The sequence below is a fragment of the Pimephales promelas genome, chromosome 12, assembly GCF_988280905.1.
Source record: "Pimephales promelas chromosome 12, fPimPro1.hap1.1, whole genome shotgun sequence".
In the NCBI taxonomy this organism is placed as follows: Eukaryota; Metazoa; Chordata; class Actinopteri; order Cypriniformes; family Leuciscidae; genus Pimephales; species Pimephales promelas.
The window spans coordinates 19,873,004-19,889,485 of record NC_142780.1 but is presented as its reverse complement, the minus strand read 5'-3'; the positions used below and the strand labels follow the sequence as shown (position 1 = coordinate 19,889,485).

Here is a 16,482-nt window from a genome sequence, read left to right as displayed (position 1 = left end):
AAACAGATACGCCCCTAAACTCATTGAGTCAGTGTTGCTATGCTATGCCAGTCAGGATCAGGACTCTCTAACAAACAAAGTTTTGAAAGCCCCAAATAGCCACAGTGTTTACACTTTTTGTGAGAATCAACCAACACATTGCTCATGTATAGTTGTCTCTGCATATTAAACTGCCAGAAATGCATTTTATTCACATCCAAAAACAAAACAATTACACACTTCACCTTGAGGCACTGTTAATGCAGGTCTAAACCTTTGAACACTACCGCCCTGATGTGTTGACAAGAAATAAAATGAAAGTGTCATTTAACCACTGCTAAAAACCCTAATCCCTCATTGGTCACTCTAGTCTAAACTAACATGAAGCAGCAATTGATTATGACCTGTTTGAAAGCCTCTGCTTTTCAACCTCTTCACGTTTACATTTGCATATGAGATACTTTCCGAATTAGCTTGTCTGTCTAGATTAGTGCTTCTCGATCTCCTACTTGTGCACTTGCGCGAGTGTGTTCAAATGGATCACATGAGCCAGTTGTCTTTTGCTGATGTGAAAAGAGGGCAGAAAGCCTCAAACCACCCAATTTTACAGAACACACACAGACAGGGATATATCCTGCTGTCATGTGTCTGGATTTCAATGTGTGCACGAGTTCTAGGCAGCATTTCACTATATATGTGTGCGTTTAAAGGCTTTGAATCCTGTCTGTGTGCAAGATAGCTGTTGTTCTGTGTGCCAGAGCTCGAGAGCAGAGCAACAAGAGAATCAGAGAGAGACAGAATGAAAGACTCCAAATGCTCTTTTTCTCCTCTATTCATTAAGATGAGATGACTCTTCCATTGAGCGATTCACCTCTATCAGCCTGCTGGATTTAAATGAGAGAGTCACGGCTCTTCCTGTTCAAATCACAGACATTTACACTGCTCACTTCCCCTTCTCCAAAGGACAAACACACACAGATAAAGAGACCACACACATACACTGAGGGGGACCACACAGACAACCATACAAAGTCGTTTATTAGTGCGTATATGCACATTTATGTCTGTGTGTGTGATCTGAAGCACACTTAATGTCTTTCTCAGCTGAAAAAAATAAATACATTTAAACCAGACTAAAATAATTGTTTGTTGGTTTTAAAGGGATGTTTGGACATCTGCCAGCTGAATGTTGGATACACTTCTAGCGAAATCGAAGCATCGGACTGGCGTGACGTCATTTCGAACAAAATCGGACCAAAATAACGTTTGTTACTTAAGAGGTTTTTTTTAGTAGCTTGAAACATCCTACCAAAGCAAACTTTCTGGAAAAGTTTGCTCCGGCTGGTAAACACCTTGGAACTTTGAAATCTTCTCCAGTTCATTTTCAGTCGTTCAATTAGTCGAGTTCAGACTTGACAAGTAAAAACATGAACATGAACCCACATCGAGATGTTAGGTATGGGAACTCACCATTGGAATGCCTCAAGGCCTGTTCACAGCGGGACGAATTTTGCGTGCGTTATTCGCCGATGTTTAATGCCTCGTGACTAAAAAAAGGGCGCCAATGTGAGTGTGCACACCGACGCGTAAAAGCGTCATTTTTAAAAAACGGGGTTCGCCGCGTCAAAAACTATCCGACCAAAGAGATTGGCGCTTTTGCTCACATGTTTGGTGTTTCTGAAGAGACAGAGTAAAACATAACTTGGGGGCGCTCAAACACAAAACGGTCTTGCCGAGCACACATATGCAACGGTGAAGAAGATATACGCGTCGCCATCTACACAGCCAGGAAGAAATAAGACGAGGAAGATGCAAGGCAAGATGAATGTAGAGCTGCTGTTCTCGTTAGTGCTAGAGCATAAAGAACTATATGACAAATGCGACTGGGACTACAAACATCTTGATAAAAGAGAACTGTTATGGAGTTGTATTGCAGAGCAAATTGGCACCATCTAATGTCAGGGAATGAATTTGCATGTTCACTTGGCTCATCGTCAGTGAAAATCGCTTGGGTGTGGACACAAAAAACACATTGAAAAACGCTGACGAATAACGCGTGCTGATATTCGTCCCGGTGTGTAAGGGCCTTCAATCTGAGGGCCGGGATAAACGGTTGTCTTTCAAAATACCTCTGCATGCAATAGGATAGCACCACAACCAACCAGAGCAGCAAATGGTTGCGGATGAGTGAGTCCCATGCGTTTTCCCACCAGGGTATGTTGTCGTCAAAACTCTGAACCGATGCACCGATCCACATTTTTTCACTTCCGATCCGATCCCGATACCTGACTTTGGATATCGGCCGATACCGATACTTTTCCGATACCAGAGCCGTGTTTGCTTTAACACTATTTATCATTATTGTTGATTTTATATGATGCTGAAATAAACTCCTCTCTACAAGCAAGGATGATATGTACGTATGTATGTCAATATATATATATATATATATATATATATATATATATATATATTAAACAATAGATATAAACAATAGATAGACAATTAAACAAAGATACACATTATACAGGCCTACACAGTGCTTTAATTTCAGGAAGGTCTAGTAACATTATTCAGGTATGGTCTAAAAAGAATTATAATAAAGTAATCAAAAGTAAAATAGCACTGCAAAGTTTATCATAGATAGATTTATGCTTATTAAAGCTGAAGTTATTCATTCAAGAGCTGTGAGTGATTTTCTCTTTGGCTTTTGTTGTTTGATTCTCAGTAATGTCGCAATCGTCACATTTATACTGCTGCCCCTTTAAGAACGAGTTCAGATTTCATATCTACTGATGCACCATATTTTCTCCCAACTATTTACATAACTACGTTCATTTTAGACATAAACGGTGGTTTAAGTGTTAATCTCCAAGCCGGTCGTTTTGACATTTTTGTGCAGGCTACATTTGATCGTTTAGACGCGCATATGAAGCCCAGAGTATAATTTGCTTGTCTTGTTGCAGTCTGTTTCGGAGCGCGCGCGCATTGGGAACAGAATCTCTTGCGCAAATTTTGTGCTTTTAATAGCTCTTTTTATTATTAAAAGCGTCCCGCAATTTAGCAACAGCAGAGACTGCATTTTACAACAATCACCGATCGTGCTGCTGATTCTGTCTTAAAGTTTTAGTTTTAAGGAGAAATGACAGTGCACCGCCGCGATGGGAAGTTGGCTAGACAGAATGCGGCTATTGTTTTTATTGTTTTTTTACCTCAATACATTCTTTAATCTTTGGAAATCCGACTAATATCACAGATCTAAAATGTAACCAGGCTACGTTTGAATGTTTAGTTCTGTCCTCTGTCGTCACGCATTAAGCAGGGCTGTCGTGTTGTGCTTGCTGTGGCACTGCGTGAGAGAGCTCTCTCTTTCTCTTCTGGACTGCGAATTGCAAACATGCATCACAGACAAATAGTTTAATTTATACGGCTTTACAAAAACATTGCATTTTGCTGTCTTGCTCTGCTGTGGTGTTTCCAGTGTGAAGTATTTCCACCATAGGATTTCCACACAGCGAACATGTTGGTAGCTCAATGCTATCCTGCTAGCTGGCTGCAAACTGCGGAATGGATTTCCTGAGCGGGGGTCTGTGTGTGTCTCATTGAGCCCTATTTTTTACAGTCTAAGATTGAGCTGCACCTCCGTTCAGGATACCCATTCCACAGTTTGCAACCAGCTAGCAGACTAGCAGCCCCGGGGAATCCCTTTTGGAGTCATTTCAGCAGCCAACGTTAAAGCGCAGACATGGATCATAAATATCGGATTTCTCCGCAGGTTGGATCGGAAAAATCCGATACGTGAATTACGCTGGTTTCGGGTCCCGATACCGATACTGGATCGGATCGGCCCCATCCCTACTCTGAACACATCTTACTTTTTTAAGAATGGCTTAATCTCTTAACTCCAAGTCCTCCAGAGTCGCGGCCAAAGCCAATTTGAAATACCGCCGTTGGCCAGCAGCAGCAGCATTTTCTTTGTTTTCAAGTAGCAGGGAAATCCCGCGGGACCATCACAACTCTGCCGTCATTATGTTAAGCCCGCCCACCAACTGTATACGCAATGTTTTTCCAGCTCAAAATAAATTTTGTGGCCACTAGGGTGCGTCTAGATTTCTAGGCTACTGAAGAGCTTCTTTATTGTAGAAACAGACATTTTAATTAACTGATAGTGACACTGACACCTTTTTTAGTGTTTAATACAGAAAAAAACTGCTTGTTTAAAACAATATATTGTATAAAGTGACGTGATTGGACATTTGTCACGACTGTAATTTTTGTGGACAGCATAGGGATGTTCGTTAACAGTAGGCCTATGTCACTTAAAAGGTATTTCAAACGTACTTTTACCGCTGACCAAAGAACAAACCTGTTTTTTCTCAAGCTGTACTGAGGGAAGTTTGCCGGCAAGGGAGACATGAGCTCTGTTCTACTCTTTGAGGCGTTACAGATTAGAAATGGGCTGGCCATAAATTTAGAAATCCAACTTTCAGATAAGGACTGAATCTTGGCCATTTCACAAAAAGAGGGATGATGAGACCACAAGAGATGGTGTTTCTATGTAAATAATTTGGTTATAATAAAACACAGCGGTGTGAGGCGAGAGCCGGTGTTGTTCGTTTCATCATCATGAGTTGTAGTAATGAAAGGTGTGTCAAATCTGGCCTGCTTTTGAAGTGAATAATTGGAGACTGGAAGAGGCTCGGAATACACATTTCCATCTGCATTAACATTCTCCCTGAAGTACAAAACAGACCCCCTCCTACCGCTGCACTGTCAAAAATAAAAAGTTGAGAAAGCTAAAAATGTCATGGCGACATGAGACTACAGAACAAAAAAAATTGTTAATGCCGAACAGCATGCTGAGAATCACCAACCCTTAACAAATCAGCATTGTTCAATATTAAAAATCTTACAATTTTCAGTTAAGCTATAGCTGAACAAACATCCTGGAGTCTATTCTTCGTATTTCTCGCTTAATACATCTGAGATTATTTGACAGATGCCAGATCTTCTAATCGTGGTTACTGATCTCTAGATAATTTGATTCTTCAAATGGATTTTCAGATTTGATTAAGGATCAAGTTGCTTGAGATAACTGCATGCTCTTGTGTACATTGGCGAGGGCAGATATATCGATACTCAAAACCATGATAATGCAATATAATGACATCACATTAAAAAGAGAACATCACACACCTGGCAAAAAAACTTAATTTCTGGACGTTTCTAAAATTCATAGATAAGTGAATTATGTGCGATTCCCAGGTATTTCTAATATTTCATGATTTCTAAGTAGTATTTAGTATTAATAAAGGCTTTACATTTTTAGCAATTCATTTCATTGGGCCTGTGAAGCAGATTTGTTACATGACAGCATTAATAAAAGTTTGTTAAGGGTCAAGAACATTTTTTTAATGGCTCAGCAGACAACATTTTTACCAAGTCTGCATCTCCTGCGCTGCATCAAGCCACTCCCATAATTGCTGTTCAAATGAATGCACAGCACAGACTAAATCATATGTGTAAGACTCCAATAAAATTATTAGATAATTATTCCCTCACAAATAAATCTCTCAGTGATTGGAAATGTCTGTCAGCTAGGCAACAACATTAATGATACTACCTGGAACTAAGGATTCACAAAATATGAATTGGTTATCGGCTGAGAGATATTTTTATCTACACTGTAAAATTTTACAGTTTCACTGTAAATTATACAATGAATGAGTTGTTCATTTTCACTTTAAAAACTGTAAATTGAACGGTATTTTGCAGTAAAATTACATTAAATTTACCATTAGATATATCACAGTTATCTACCGTATATAGAAAGGAAAGTTTCTGTTGACCAATTTACAGTTTTTCACTGTAGCATTTTTACAGTTTTTTACCGTTAAAATCACAATAATTTTTTTACAGTGATCATTATGAGGCAATATACTGTATATGTATTAGCCAATACTGAATTAAATAATTATGCATTCTTGGCATGTTTTTGCTCACTTTAATACTCACTTAAATTTAGTCTTTAAAAACAATATGTACAAAATAATTTAAATGCAAATCTCAAAATAAATATACATTTTTCATACTGTACTATATAATGTTATGATGCATAAATTCACTTAATATTTAATACCGTCAATTTTAGTTTTTCCAGTTTCAGTTTCATTTTCATTTTAAACAAAATAGTATAGAATTTTAATACTGACCATTTATTTATTGACCATAACATAACAATAATTATCATTAATCTGTATCTGCCATCATTTTAAAATACATAGCAGTGCATGCAAAGACATGATGAAAAACTAACTACAAAATGCCCATAAGCACAACAATTATTTATTGGATTATTACAGTGTGCCAAGACTTCTGGGATCACTGCTCCCATCATGCTCTTGGAGAGTGTCACACAGTTTGGAGATGGGTAATAAAGAAATAAAATGGCATTCATAAGAATTTAAAGGAGATGAATGAAACCAAGGGAGGCTGAGCCACATAAGGTGAGGCGAGTATTAAAAACATTAAATGAATAAATAGTGTGATTATGAATAACTAAGTAAAGGCGCCGTTGTAGAAAAAAAAAAGAGCGTGGAACATCTTCTTACATGGCATCCCCCTGCATTCGTTGCAACTCTCACCATGACGAAGAATAAATAAACAGAAGTGATTGGTGTGATAAGTGGATGTGGTTATGCACAACTGCCTCATTCATCAACCTCAGTTGAACTGGCTTTATTTATTAAGACTGCTGCTCTTCACATAGATACAAACATCATAAAGCACATCAGGCGCGCACACACGCACAGACCAGCTTCCACTCAATGATAACACAAAGTTGATGAACGAGAACCAGGTCTTCTCTGTCACTTAGATGGATCTCTCCGTTTACTCATGAATATGCACAGAGCAATTTGCATATGCAAACCTCTGACTGTTATCTGATTTATGAGCTTTGCTGTTCAGTTTTTTTTTCATCGGCCTGCCAATCAAATCCCTTGTTTATGCATTGCTAATGACAATTCAGGAAATAAACAAGTTGGATGCTTATCCTCAAGATTTTAACCTGCATACAGTGTGAAATCAGCTCACCTCACCTGAACCAACCTGTAAGTGTGAGAGCCATCTGCACAACACCTGGACACACCTGTGCTCTCTCTTGCACAGACACACACACACACACACATACTGCAAGCTATGCAATTACCTGTTCATCCAATAATCTGCTATAGTGTTTCCTAGTCTTACATACACCCTGTGTTCGTCCTTCATCAGACCACTGTTCGTAAATTCTCTGCACTGCTGACCGGATACAACGCACAAATCTGGCCGTTTCAGATACACTCTGAGTCAGTCGCCTTGCCACAACTTTTTGGCCCTTGTCAAAGTCGCTTAGATCTTAATTCATGCCCATTTCTCCTGAATCCAACACAAACATTACAAGAACTGATTGTTTGCTTACCATGTAATCTACCCAGACCTTGTGGCCTATGTGGCCTTGTTAGGAAATGATCAACAATATTGGCTTCTCCTGTGATTGGTCATAATGTTTTGGCTCACCAGTATACAAGTGTATTTAAACAAGATCTTCAAATATTTTAGAACCGAAAAAATTGACACGCTTGTCAGCATGCATTTTTACCTAGCGGTACAGTAAATAGAAGTTCAAAAGCAGAAATCACATTCGCCAGAAGTGTATCCCTGAATACGTTCATGATTACTTTCGAAATAAATTTACATATAAATACATCAAGAAAAACATTAAAGGTGCTTATCTCTAAAAAGTTTCACACAGTTAGAAATTGATATTTTTTTGTGAAGAGCTAGTCATCTGAATAGTGTACACTCACATACTGTATATGAGATGTACACTCATAGTAGTTTTCTACAAAAACTGTTTTAATTATGTAAGGTGTGGGTCAGTCTCCATGTTCACCATATGAAGAGTTCAGATGCAAAAGCCTCTAAGTGCCATTTGAAATTTTCTTCTAAAATGACAATTTTTATCAAGCTTGTATATTTAAATTCAGTAATTTCTTCATTGCCATTTAAGTGAAATTACTGAACTTAAATATACAAGCTTGATAAAAATGGTCATTTTATAAGAAAATTTCTGCATGGCTGAAGAAGCAAAGGTTTGAAGACAGAAAGAGCAACAAAGACAAAAACGAGTGTAAACATCTAGCATAAACAAGGTGGAAAGATTTGATGATGGATAAAATATTCAGTATGTGATGCCCGAGTTGCTTATTATTTAGTTTGACAGGTAAGTGAATTAATTATTTTGTAAATGGTGTCTTAAACTCATTATTATCAGTCTAATTTACATAAAACTCATTGAAAAGACCACACACCATTTTGGTATCCGTATAAGCAGCCTGCATGAAGAACAGCAATGATAACACTAGCTAAAGAACTTTTAAATGTATCTTTTAAAAAAATCCATAAGGCAGTTGACTTTGGCTTATGCTAGAGGCAGAAATATTTTTTTAGGGATTATGAAGGTCGACAGAAATCTCATAATGAAATCTGTCACGCGTCTCCTCCCCGAAATAACCATATAGAGCTTACAACGCCTTGTTTTACTATGCATATCTTCTACTATATATCATTTGCATATGATTATTCATCCACATGATAACATGTTAATGGTACAAGACATTAGGAAAATATTAAATACGGATGTGCCATCACATTACATTAATAAAAATAATTTAGTAGCCTATCCTTGCCTTGTTTTTGAATAAATAAATCAAATAGTGTAAAATACATTTCAGAGAAAGTTTCTCAATCTTTTCCACTGGCCAAACAGTATTTTTTAATTGATTTATATTTTGAATGGAAGCAGATAGACCTTGTTGTGCATTATTTGCACAAAACTATTTTCTCAGACAATGTGCTATTATAAGCAACATCTCTGTAGTTAAAACACTAAAACACAGCAGGTCAGAGGAAAAGTGTTCAAAGACATTGCATCCACAGCCATTTTTTTTAAAAAAGTTGTAACTTCTTAGTAATGATTTCATGTAGTGTTCAAGTGTTTAACCCCATTGATGAGACTGGCATATTTAATTCGAATCGATTTAATATAAATGTTTATATCAGAAGCAAAACATGTAAATCATTTTTTTTTTTTACGTAAACTGTTATTGTGGACATGCACTGTATTTATGATTAGGACTCATAATGAAGATTTGCGGTTTTAACAGTCATCTGCCGTTAGATAGGCTATATATTTCACTAATCGGCCCAACACGCTCGCTGGTGCGGACATTTATGAAGAGATTTGCTTCAAGTGATAGGCTTGGTGAGTGAAAATATATTTGTATTATCTTTCTGTAAGTATAATTCACTTTAGATTTTCTATCCAAAAGTGACCAAAAAGACATTAACTCCAGCTCACCATCGGTGTCGCCAAACTGCTCCATCTTCAAAACGTTCGTACGCATGGGTCAGAGTTTGTGTGAAGGTGCGCAAATATTCCCGTCAAGTTTGTTTTTATAAATCACAACAAATGCGCCCATTTCAGGGCCTGTTTTTGTGCATACGCAAAGGTTATAAATGAGGCCCCAGGGCTGGAGAATTTCCGGTAACGAGTTGAAACCTATGCTTCATTTACATGCTTTGTTTCAGAGTGTCTCCACCTTTATGTAACCCCTCCCCCTAGTAAGGTATATGAACACAAGGTATATTTGCTTAGTCAGACTTTGGTTAGATGGACGAAGCAGACTTGACGAGGACTGCAGCTACCAACAGCTCGTGTTTCTCAATAAAGAATCCAGCTGAAGATACAAGTCTCCAGGACTTCACTTCTGAGTTTTCAAACACTTTAGAAGAAAAAAGTTCACAACACCATGACGATGATAAATTATATAAATTAATAAGTACAAAAACTACCGAAAACACAATGACTGATTTTTTTTTACCTGCAATATGTTCTTTAATGTTAAGATAGATGTTAGCACAAAAACAAATGTCTCAGGTTACAACCGTAACCTATGTTCCCTGAGAACAGGGAACGAGACAATACATCGAATGACGCAATGGAGACGTATTGTCTCGTTCCCTTCGAAAGGGAACGTCTCAGGTTACGACTGTAACCTATGTTCCCTGAGAACAGGGAATGAGACAATACGTCTCCATTGCGTCATTCGACGTATTGTTGAGTTCCCCTCGAAAGGGAACTTTGATTGGATCAACAGTTCTGATTCACCCAACACTTATTTGCAATTTTAATGCTTTTCAGGCTGGTGTTTTCTACTCGTGTTCTGTAATTGGTCTCTAACAGAGTGGAGATGTTTTCCCCTGGAGTCCACACTCACTTCAGCTCTATAACATTATACATGTGTTGTGCTTTTTCTACATTACATACCACAGTGTTCCCTCATGTGACTGTAATCCTTACGTCAGCAGATGTGTGTTTGCCACGAAAACCAGCAGTTTGCATTTATTCAACTCTGTTTCCTAATTATGCAGAGAGGTTTCTGTATTTTCTCCGGGACACGCATCACTGGAGCGAAAGTGTAGGGCCGTTAGGATCACTGCCCACTCCACGCTCAGTAATTGTCAGTGTGTGTGTGTGTGTGTGTGTGTGTGTGAGTTGAAGGTACACTCTCAGCTATAACTCTCTTAGAAGATGAATGAGGAGGCAGTGGACTGGTTGCTTTGTTTTAGTTTTTACCTCATAGCCGACGGCACCTTGCTTACTGTTTACACCAAACATGCTCTGCTCGAAAACAAAGACGTTTAGTTGTAGAACACTCACACACGCGCCCTGTATCACACCCCCGAGTCAAAACACTATCCAGAGAATAATAGCTTGTTCAGTGTAGTCCACGGCACAGAGAGACAGAGTGACTGTGCAGCTCTGTCTGTAGACCCAAATGCAGCACACTGACCACAGCTATTAGCGCTATTAGCATGCTGTGCTACATTTATGCTGAGAATATGCGGGCATAAAGTGCGAGTATAGTTCAACATTCACCAAAACAGTGCTTAAATATCTCAGCTCTAAATCTCTCTCTCTCTTTCTCTGTGCTGTATATCTAGGCCACACTGAGGTAACAGGGTGTCATCAGTATTGCAGAGCAGTAATGGAAAGAGAGGGAAGTCTACACAAATAATGTTAGCTTACAGGCTAATTTCCCCCAAACACTTTAAAAAAAACCCAAAACAAAGTAAACACTTCCTGGAACAAAAAATAATGAGGAAAACAGTTGCTCATAGTAAAATGGGGTTAATGTTCACACTTTCTACGGTGCAGTGAGCCGGAAGTGTGTAATAGCATTTGCTGTAGAAGTCTTATTAAAAATAATCCTTGAAAATAAGCCAGTTTAATTTGGTTTTATCACGTAGCATGTCCACCCCGTGCTGCTCCCAATGCTAATGCAGTTAGACACTGTATGGTGAAACTGGGTGGAAGAGGCACTTTTCATTTCTCTGCACAGTGAGAACTCTAGTGTAAAGCTAAAAGCACATGGAGGCGCAGATATAATGTAGAGCTAAACACCTAAGGCGTAAGCTGGCCCACGCAATATCGTTGTGTGCAAAATGGCCCTTATTGCGTGTTGTTTTATTCAATATTTTGACTATCGCTTCCAGTTGCCAATAAGTAAGACTGTCCTTGGACATTTTGAATTTTCTTCAAAATCAGAAGATTCAAATCATTTCTTAAAAAAAAGTGTGTGTATTTTGCCTTGCAGTAATTAGATGTGATTAACGTCAAATACAATACGTTCACACTGTATGATTTTGGACACAAAGGAAAATTTTGGAGATTGTTAAATATTTGTCTTGATGTACTTTTCAACCCTTTAGACTCAAGACCTCCATTGTCCAACAAAATTTTCAAGGTGTAGGCTACCGGTATAATGTTTTAATAACAAGGTCCGGGAGAAGCATGTTTAAAGTCTGTCAATTACTTATATACTGTATATATATATATATATATATATATATACATAGCCTACATACATAGCCGACTCACCGAAGTTCGTCGACAATTTTCTGCATCCCTCCTCACTCTCGGCTGGTTATTATTGCAGTCAAGGGATATGGGTGGGGGTGGGGGAGTACTGTGGGTTTGGGCCAAATTCTGAGCTCGGAGCGCTCCCCTTGGACAGAATGCCAAATACGTATACTTATTTATTCTGATTATTTGAGTGTGAACTTGTGAGATTATATATATATATATATAAATATAATTGATTAGTAATATTAATTTGAATAAGTAATGCTATGGCCCTCTTGGAAGTTTGCTGAGGCCCCCTAGTGGGTCCCAGCACCCTGATTGAAAACCTGATTGAAGACTGTAAATGTTTGCATTTGCATGGCTTTACTACGATCAATTCATAGTGTTCATATGGTCCTTTGAATAAAATATTAATTCTAAGATTTGTATAAAGGCCCAAACTGCATAGGAGTGAAACACGAAGAGGGGCAAAATAATATCCAAGGGGTGTCCAATGTCGATTTTAGGACCATAAAAATAATACAATGTGTGCCTGGCTTAAAACAGGCTCCAGATTTTTATATAATCACTGTAAAATGTGTGAAGGGTAAGTGAGTGATTGAGATTTAGATATGAGTACCTGTAAATAAGAGGCTCTCAGGAAGGTGGGCTGCTGCAGGTCCATGTGTTTAATTTGATTTTGATTTAGGCTAAATTTGTATTCTGCCCTACTTATTAGTGTGAACAGTACCTGTAAACTCAATTCCTGCATTGTTTCATAGGTTTTAAAACTGGTAGTGCCAGATGACAAACTAATACACCAACACAACCATCTATAACTGCGCCATTGCTCTAATTTACAGTTCAGTCAGACCATGACCTAAACATCCCAGTCATTCTAATATGAAGTAAAATAATGAAGTGTGGGAGAAAGAGAGACTGAGTGTGTGAGTGTGTGTGTGTGTGTGTGTGTGTGTGTGTGTGTGTGTGTGTGTGTGTGTGTGTGTGTGTGTGTGTCAGTGAGAAATGCTGAGATTGAATGGTGTCACAATGCAGGCATATTGAGGTCATTTTTAAAAAGTGGCGCTAATTACAGCAGATGGAATGAAAAGAAACTGGGGACTATTACACTGGGCTTCAAGTATGAAAGAGGGAGGGGGTGTCAGATAGAGACTCCATGAGAGAAACATACAGAAGTGTGAGTGAAGTGATGGAAAGAAACACAAAAGGAGGATAGAGAGAAAGAGGTTCTGTGAGGACAAGAGTGCAAACCTAAGATATTTCTATAATTTCTATAATCTACATCAGACATGTAACTGAACTAAACTCATTTGGGGCAGAAGTCACTCCTTGTCATGTCAGTACATCTAGAGTTTCAAGTGATTGTTTCCATGTTTTCTGGCCGACTCCGACACTCCCATCGAAGCTTGAGGCATAAAACTGCTTTGTGTCAATTACTTTAGTTAAAAGCAAATGGAACAAAAACCTTAGATGAGTACCAATTTTAACAACTTACGAGACTACAAAGCACTACTATTCAACAAACATCTGCCTAACCTACATTTAGTTGTTTTTGAGATCGAGAGGTTAATAAAAATTAATCACTCCTTCTTTTTTTAAATGCATTCAAACAAACTCCCGCATTGATTATGGTCATACAAAGAGATGCACAAACACTCACATTACACACAAACAGATCCCCAAAAGCTACTGATGCACCTAACCCCAAAAGGGAATCCCAACAAATACTAGGTAAACCTCTAAACTGGTTTCAAAAAAGATTGGTTTATATTAGCTACTCTCCTGGCTAAAAAAACCCCCACATATTTAAAAAATCTGTTTAAATCTATTGTCTAATAAATTTGGATTTATTTAAAGAAAATGGACGATAAAAGCTACTTACGATATGTTCGAACTGTTCCAGTGTACCGCGTGCCTGGCTGCAGTCACGAGGTCAAAGTTCGTACAGGTGATCGTCAGAATAAAAAGACAGAGCGCGAAGAGTGCCATAATCCCTCGATCTCTCGCTTTTCTTCTCAGTCTTTGCAAGATCTTCTCACCCCACGCGACTCTGCGCTGGAACCATCCCGTTCGGTAAAGAAGGACAGGAAGAGATGCGACCTAAAGCGCAGCTCGCTCAACTACTTAGATAGCTACGGGTTTTCGCAATCTATATGTTATATTAAGTGTTTAAAAAGTCAGAATCCATGGCAAAGACCCCCTCCCTCTGTCCCCATGGCGTCAACCCCAATCCAATGGTCCGACAGGAGACCACCACTGTTCGCGCGCTGATGGGTCTCCGCGGACGGAGCAGGGAGGTGCAGGCAGCCGGATGGTTTGAGTTTAAATGCGGGAAAGAGGTATATGTCCACCCTGTAGCGTTGGGAAAACTCGTGAGATTACCAGGCTCCGTGATTGTAAAACTATATTCTCTTTTGTTGATGCTGCTCGTGAGATCGTATCTGGTTGGCTGCGCGTGGAGAATCCTGCGCGCGGCTGCGGAATGTTTCACACTTACAAATTGTGTGACGAACAAGTGCTCGAGCGAGTTTTATTCGCTCTCTTTGGCCATATCCTCTCTCTCTCTCTCTCTCTCTTTCTCTCTCTCTCTCTCTCTCTCTCTCTCTCTCTCTCTTTCTCTCTCTCTCTCTCTCTCTCTCTCTCTCTCTCTCACACACACACACTCTCTCTCTCACCACACACACACACACACACACACACACACACCAGCGTGCGCGCTGTTTGGTAGGCTGTGCTCGTTCCGTCACCAGCTCCGCCTCCTGCCCAGGACAAAAGCGCGCGTCCGTTGGCTCTAGCTCTGAGCTCTCGTCTTTCAGAGATGCTTTCAGACAGCTTCTCTCGCGACGGAGGAGAAAACTTTAATTCATATACTAACTAAACATTTACGACGGGTACCGTTCCTAGAGCAGTTTTAATTACCACCACAATCCTCTTACTGTCTGTCAGAGTGCATATCCTATTATCCGCAAACCTCCATCCTTCTTTACACACCTGCTCTCTCTCTCTCTCTCTCTCTCTCTCTCTCTCTCTCTCTCTCTCTCTCTCTCTCTCTCTCTCTCTCTCTCTCTCTCTCTCTAGATCAGTGTAAGTCTTTTCTAATATGGAATAATTATGGGAAATCCTCTTAGGAGGGTGAATGAATGGATTGATGGATGGCTCATCTCTGTCCTTCACTCATGGGATCTCCACACACAGGATGTTGAGCTGATGTTAATGTTCATATGATAGTAATCAGTCTCGCTTGATCATGTGTCATGTGAGCCTTCCATAATTATACAGACACCTGTACAGATACACAAATTATCTATCACATTTAGAGGAAAAGTGCTATGTAACAGGCTATTACACGAACATCGATGTCATGATGCCTTAAGACACGTTGCCTTGGTGATAGTCATGATAGTTTTTGATTTTTTTTTCACCAAGAATGAGAAAAAGCGAGGGAGCGAGAGAAAGGAGAGGGTTTCAGGGCAGGGATAGTTGCAGTTTGCCTCCCGTCTGCTGGGAATGAGTTGGTTAAGCAGAAGTCAAAATGATTTATTGGGAGAAAAGAAGGGAATAGAGGGAGAGAGGACAGTGAGAAAGAGAGGAAGAGATTAGGTGTCATTGGGGAATCCCTCTGTCTTTTCCTTCTTTTTGTATTTTACTATTTCTCACCTGTCTTTCCTCCCTGCCCATTTGTAAAGCATACTACCCCCCCCCCCCACACACACACACACACACACACATTCTCCAGCTCCTCCTGTCTTCGCCCTACACCCATTGTGTCAAGCTACATTGACTCTTTCGAAGTCTATTTCTGTCCTTCTTTTGTTCGTTCACTCTCTCGTGATCTACCTCTGTCACCTCTTTGTGTGCCTCACTCTCATTGGCCTGCCATCCTTCTCTCCACCACAGTTTCTATGGCATTGACGAAATATTGCACTCCTCTTTTCAACAGTCGTTCCTTCGCCCTGTCAGCACACAAGTTTTTGGACTCGAGCAAAAAAATGGAAATTGGTACGGTAAGTCTAGAGGAAAATATTCCCTCTTCAACATCCCCTTCACACACACACACACACACACACACACACACACACACACACACACACACACACACACACACTAAGATTCCATGTATTTTAAGTATGTTGCAAATTGAGTTTGAAATTTGCAATCATAAATAGCTCCTAAATTGTAATATTCAAGAAAGTCAGTTGTGCACTCCCCCTAGAGTGAGAGATTTACATATCCTTTCTATTCCATCCTTTTTTTTTTTTTTTTGCATTTGTCTATTTACTACAATTCAAACCATTTTATATGACCCTGACAGGCCATTGTCAGTTTTCATAAAACATCTTTCATTTGCAATACTGCCTCCCAATTCAATTGTGTCTCTCTGTCTCAGGAGCAGATGATGAAAAATGGTAGTGTATCATTTTCAGGCCCCGTGACACCGTGGCCCTTATGACATTTAGCTCGGGGAGTTCCTGCTCGGCTCTATCCGTCACATGGCTGGTTCTCGCTCTCAAATCCAATCTCCACACACT

General features: G+C 39.3%; 1 protein-coding gene across 1 annotated transcript in view; it reads right to left on the bottom strand.

Moving 5' to 3' along the window:
• efna3b (ephrin A3b) overlaps window positions 1-14,537 on the bottom strand; it is a 62,405-nt gene extending 47,868 nt beyond the window's left edge. The window contains exon 1 of the mRNA XM_039679685.2: window positions 13,836-14,537. Coding sequence (XP_039535619.1) covers window positions 13,836-13,942 — 107 coding nt within the window. The 5' untranslated portion in view covers window positions 13,943-14,537. The remainder of the gene's footprint in view (window positions 1-13,835) is intronic.
• Window positions 14,538-16,482: the final 1,945 nt, after the last annotated feature.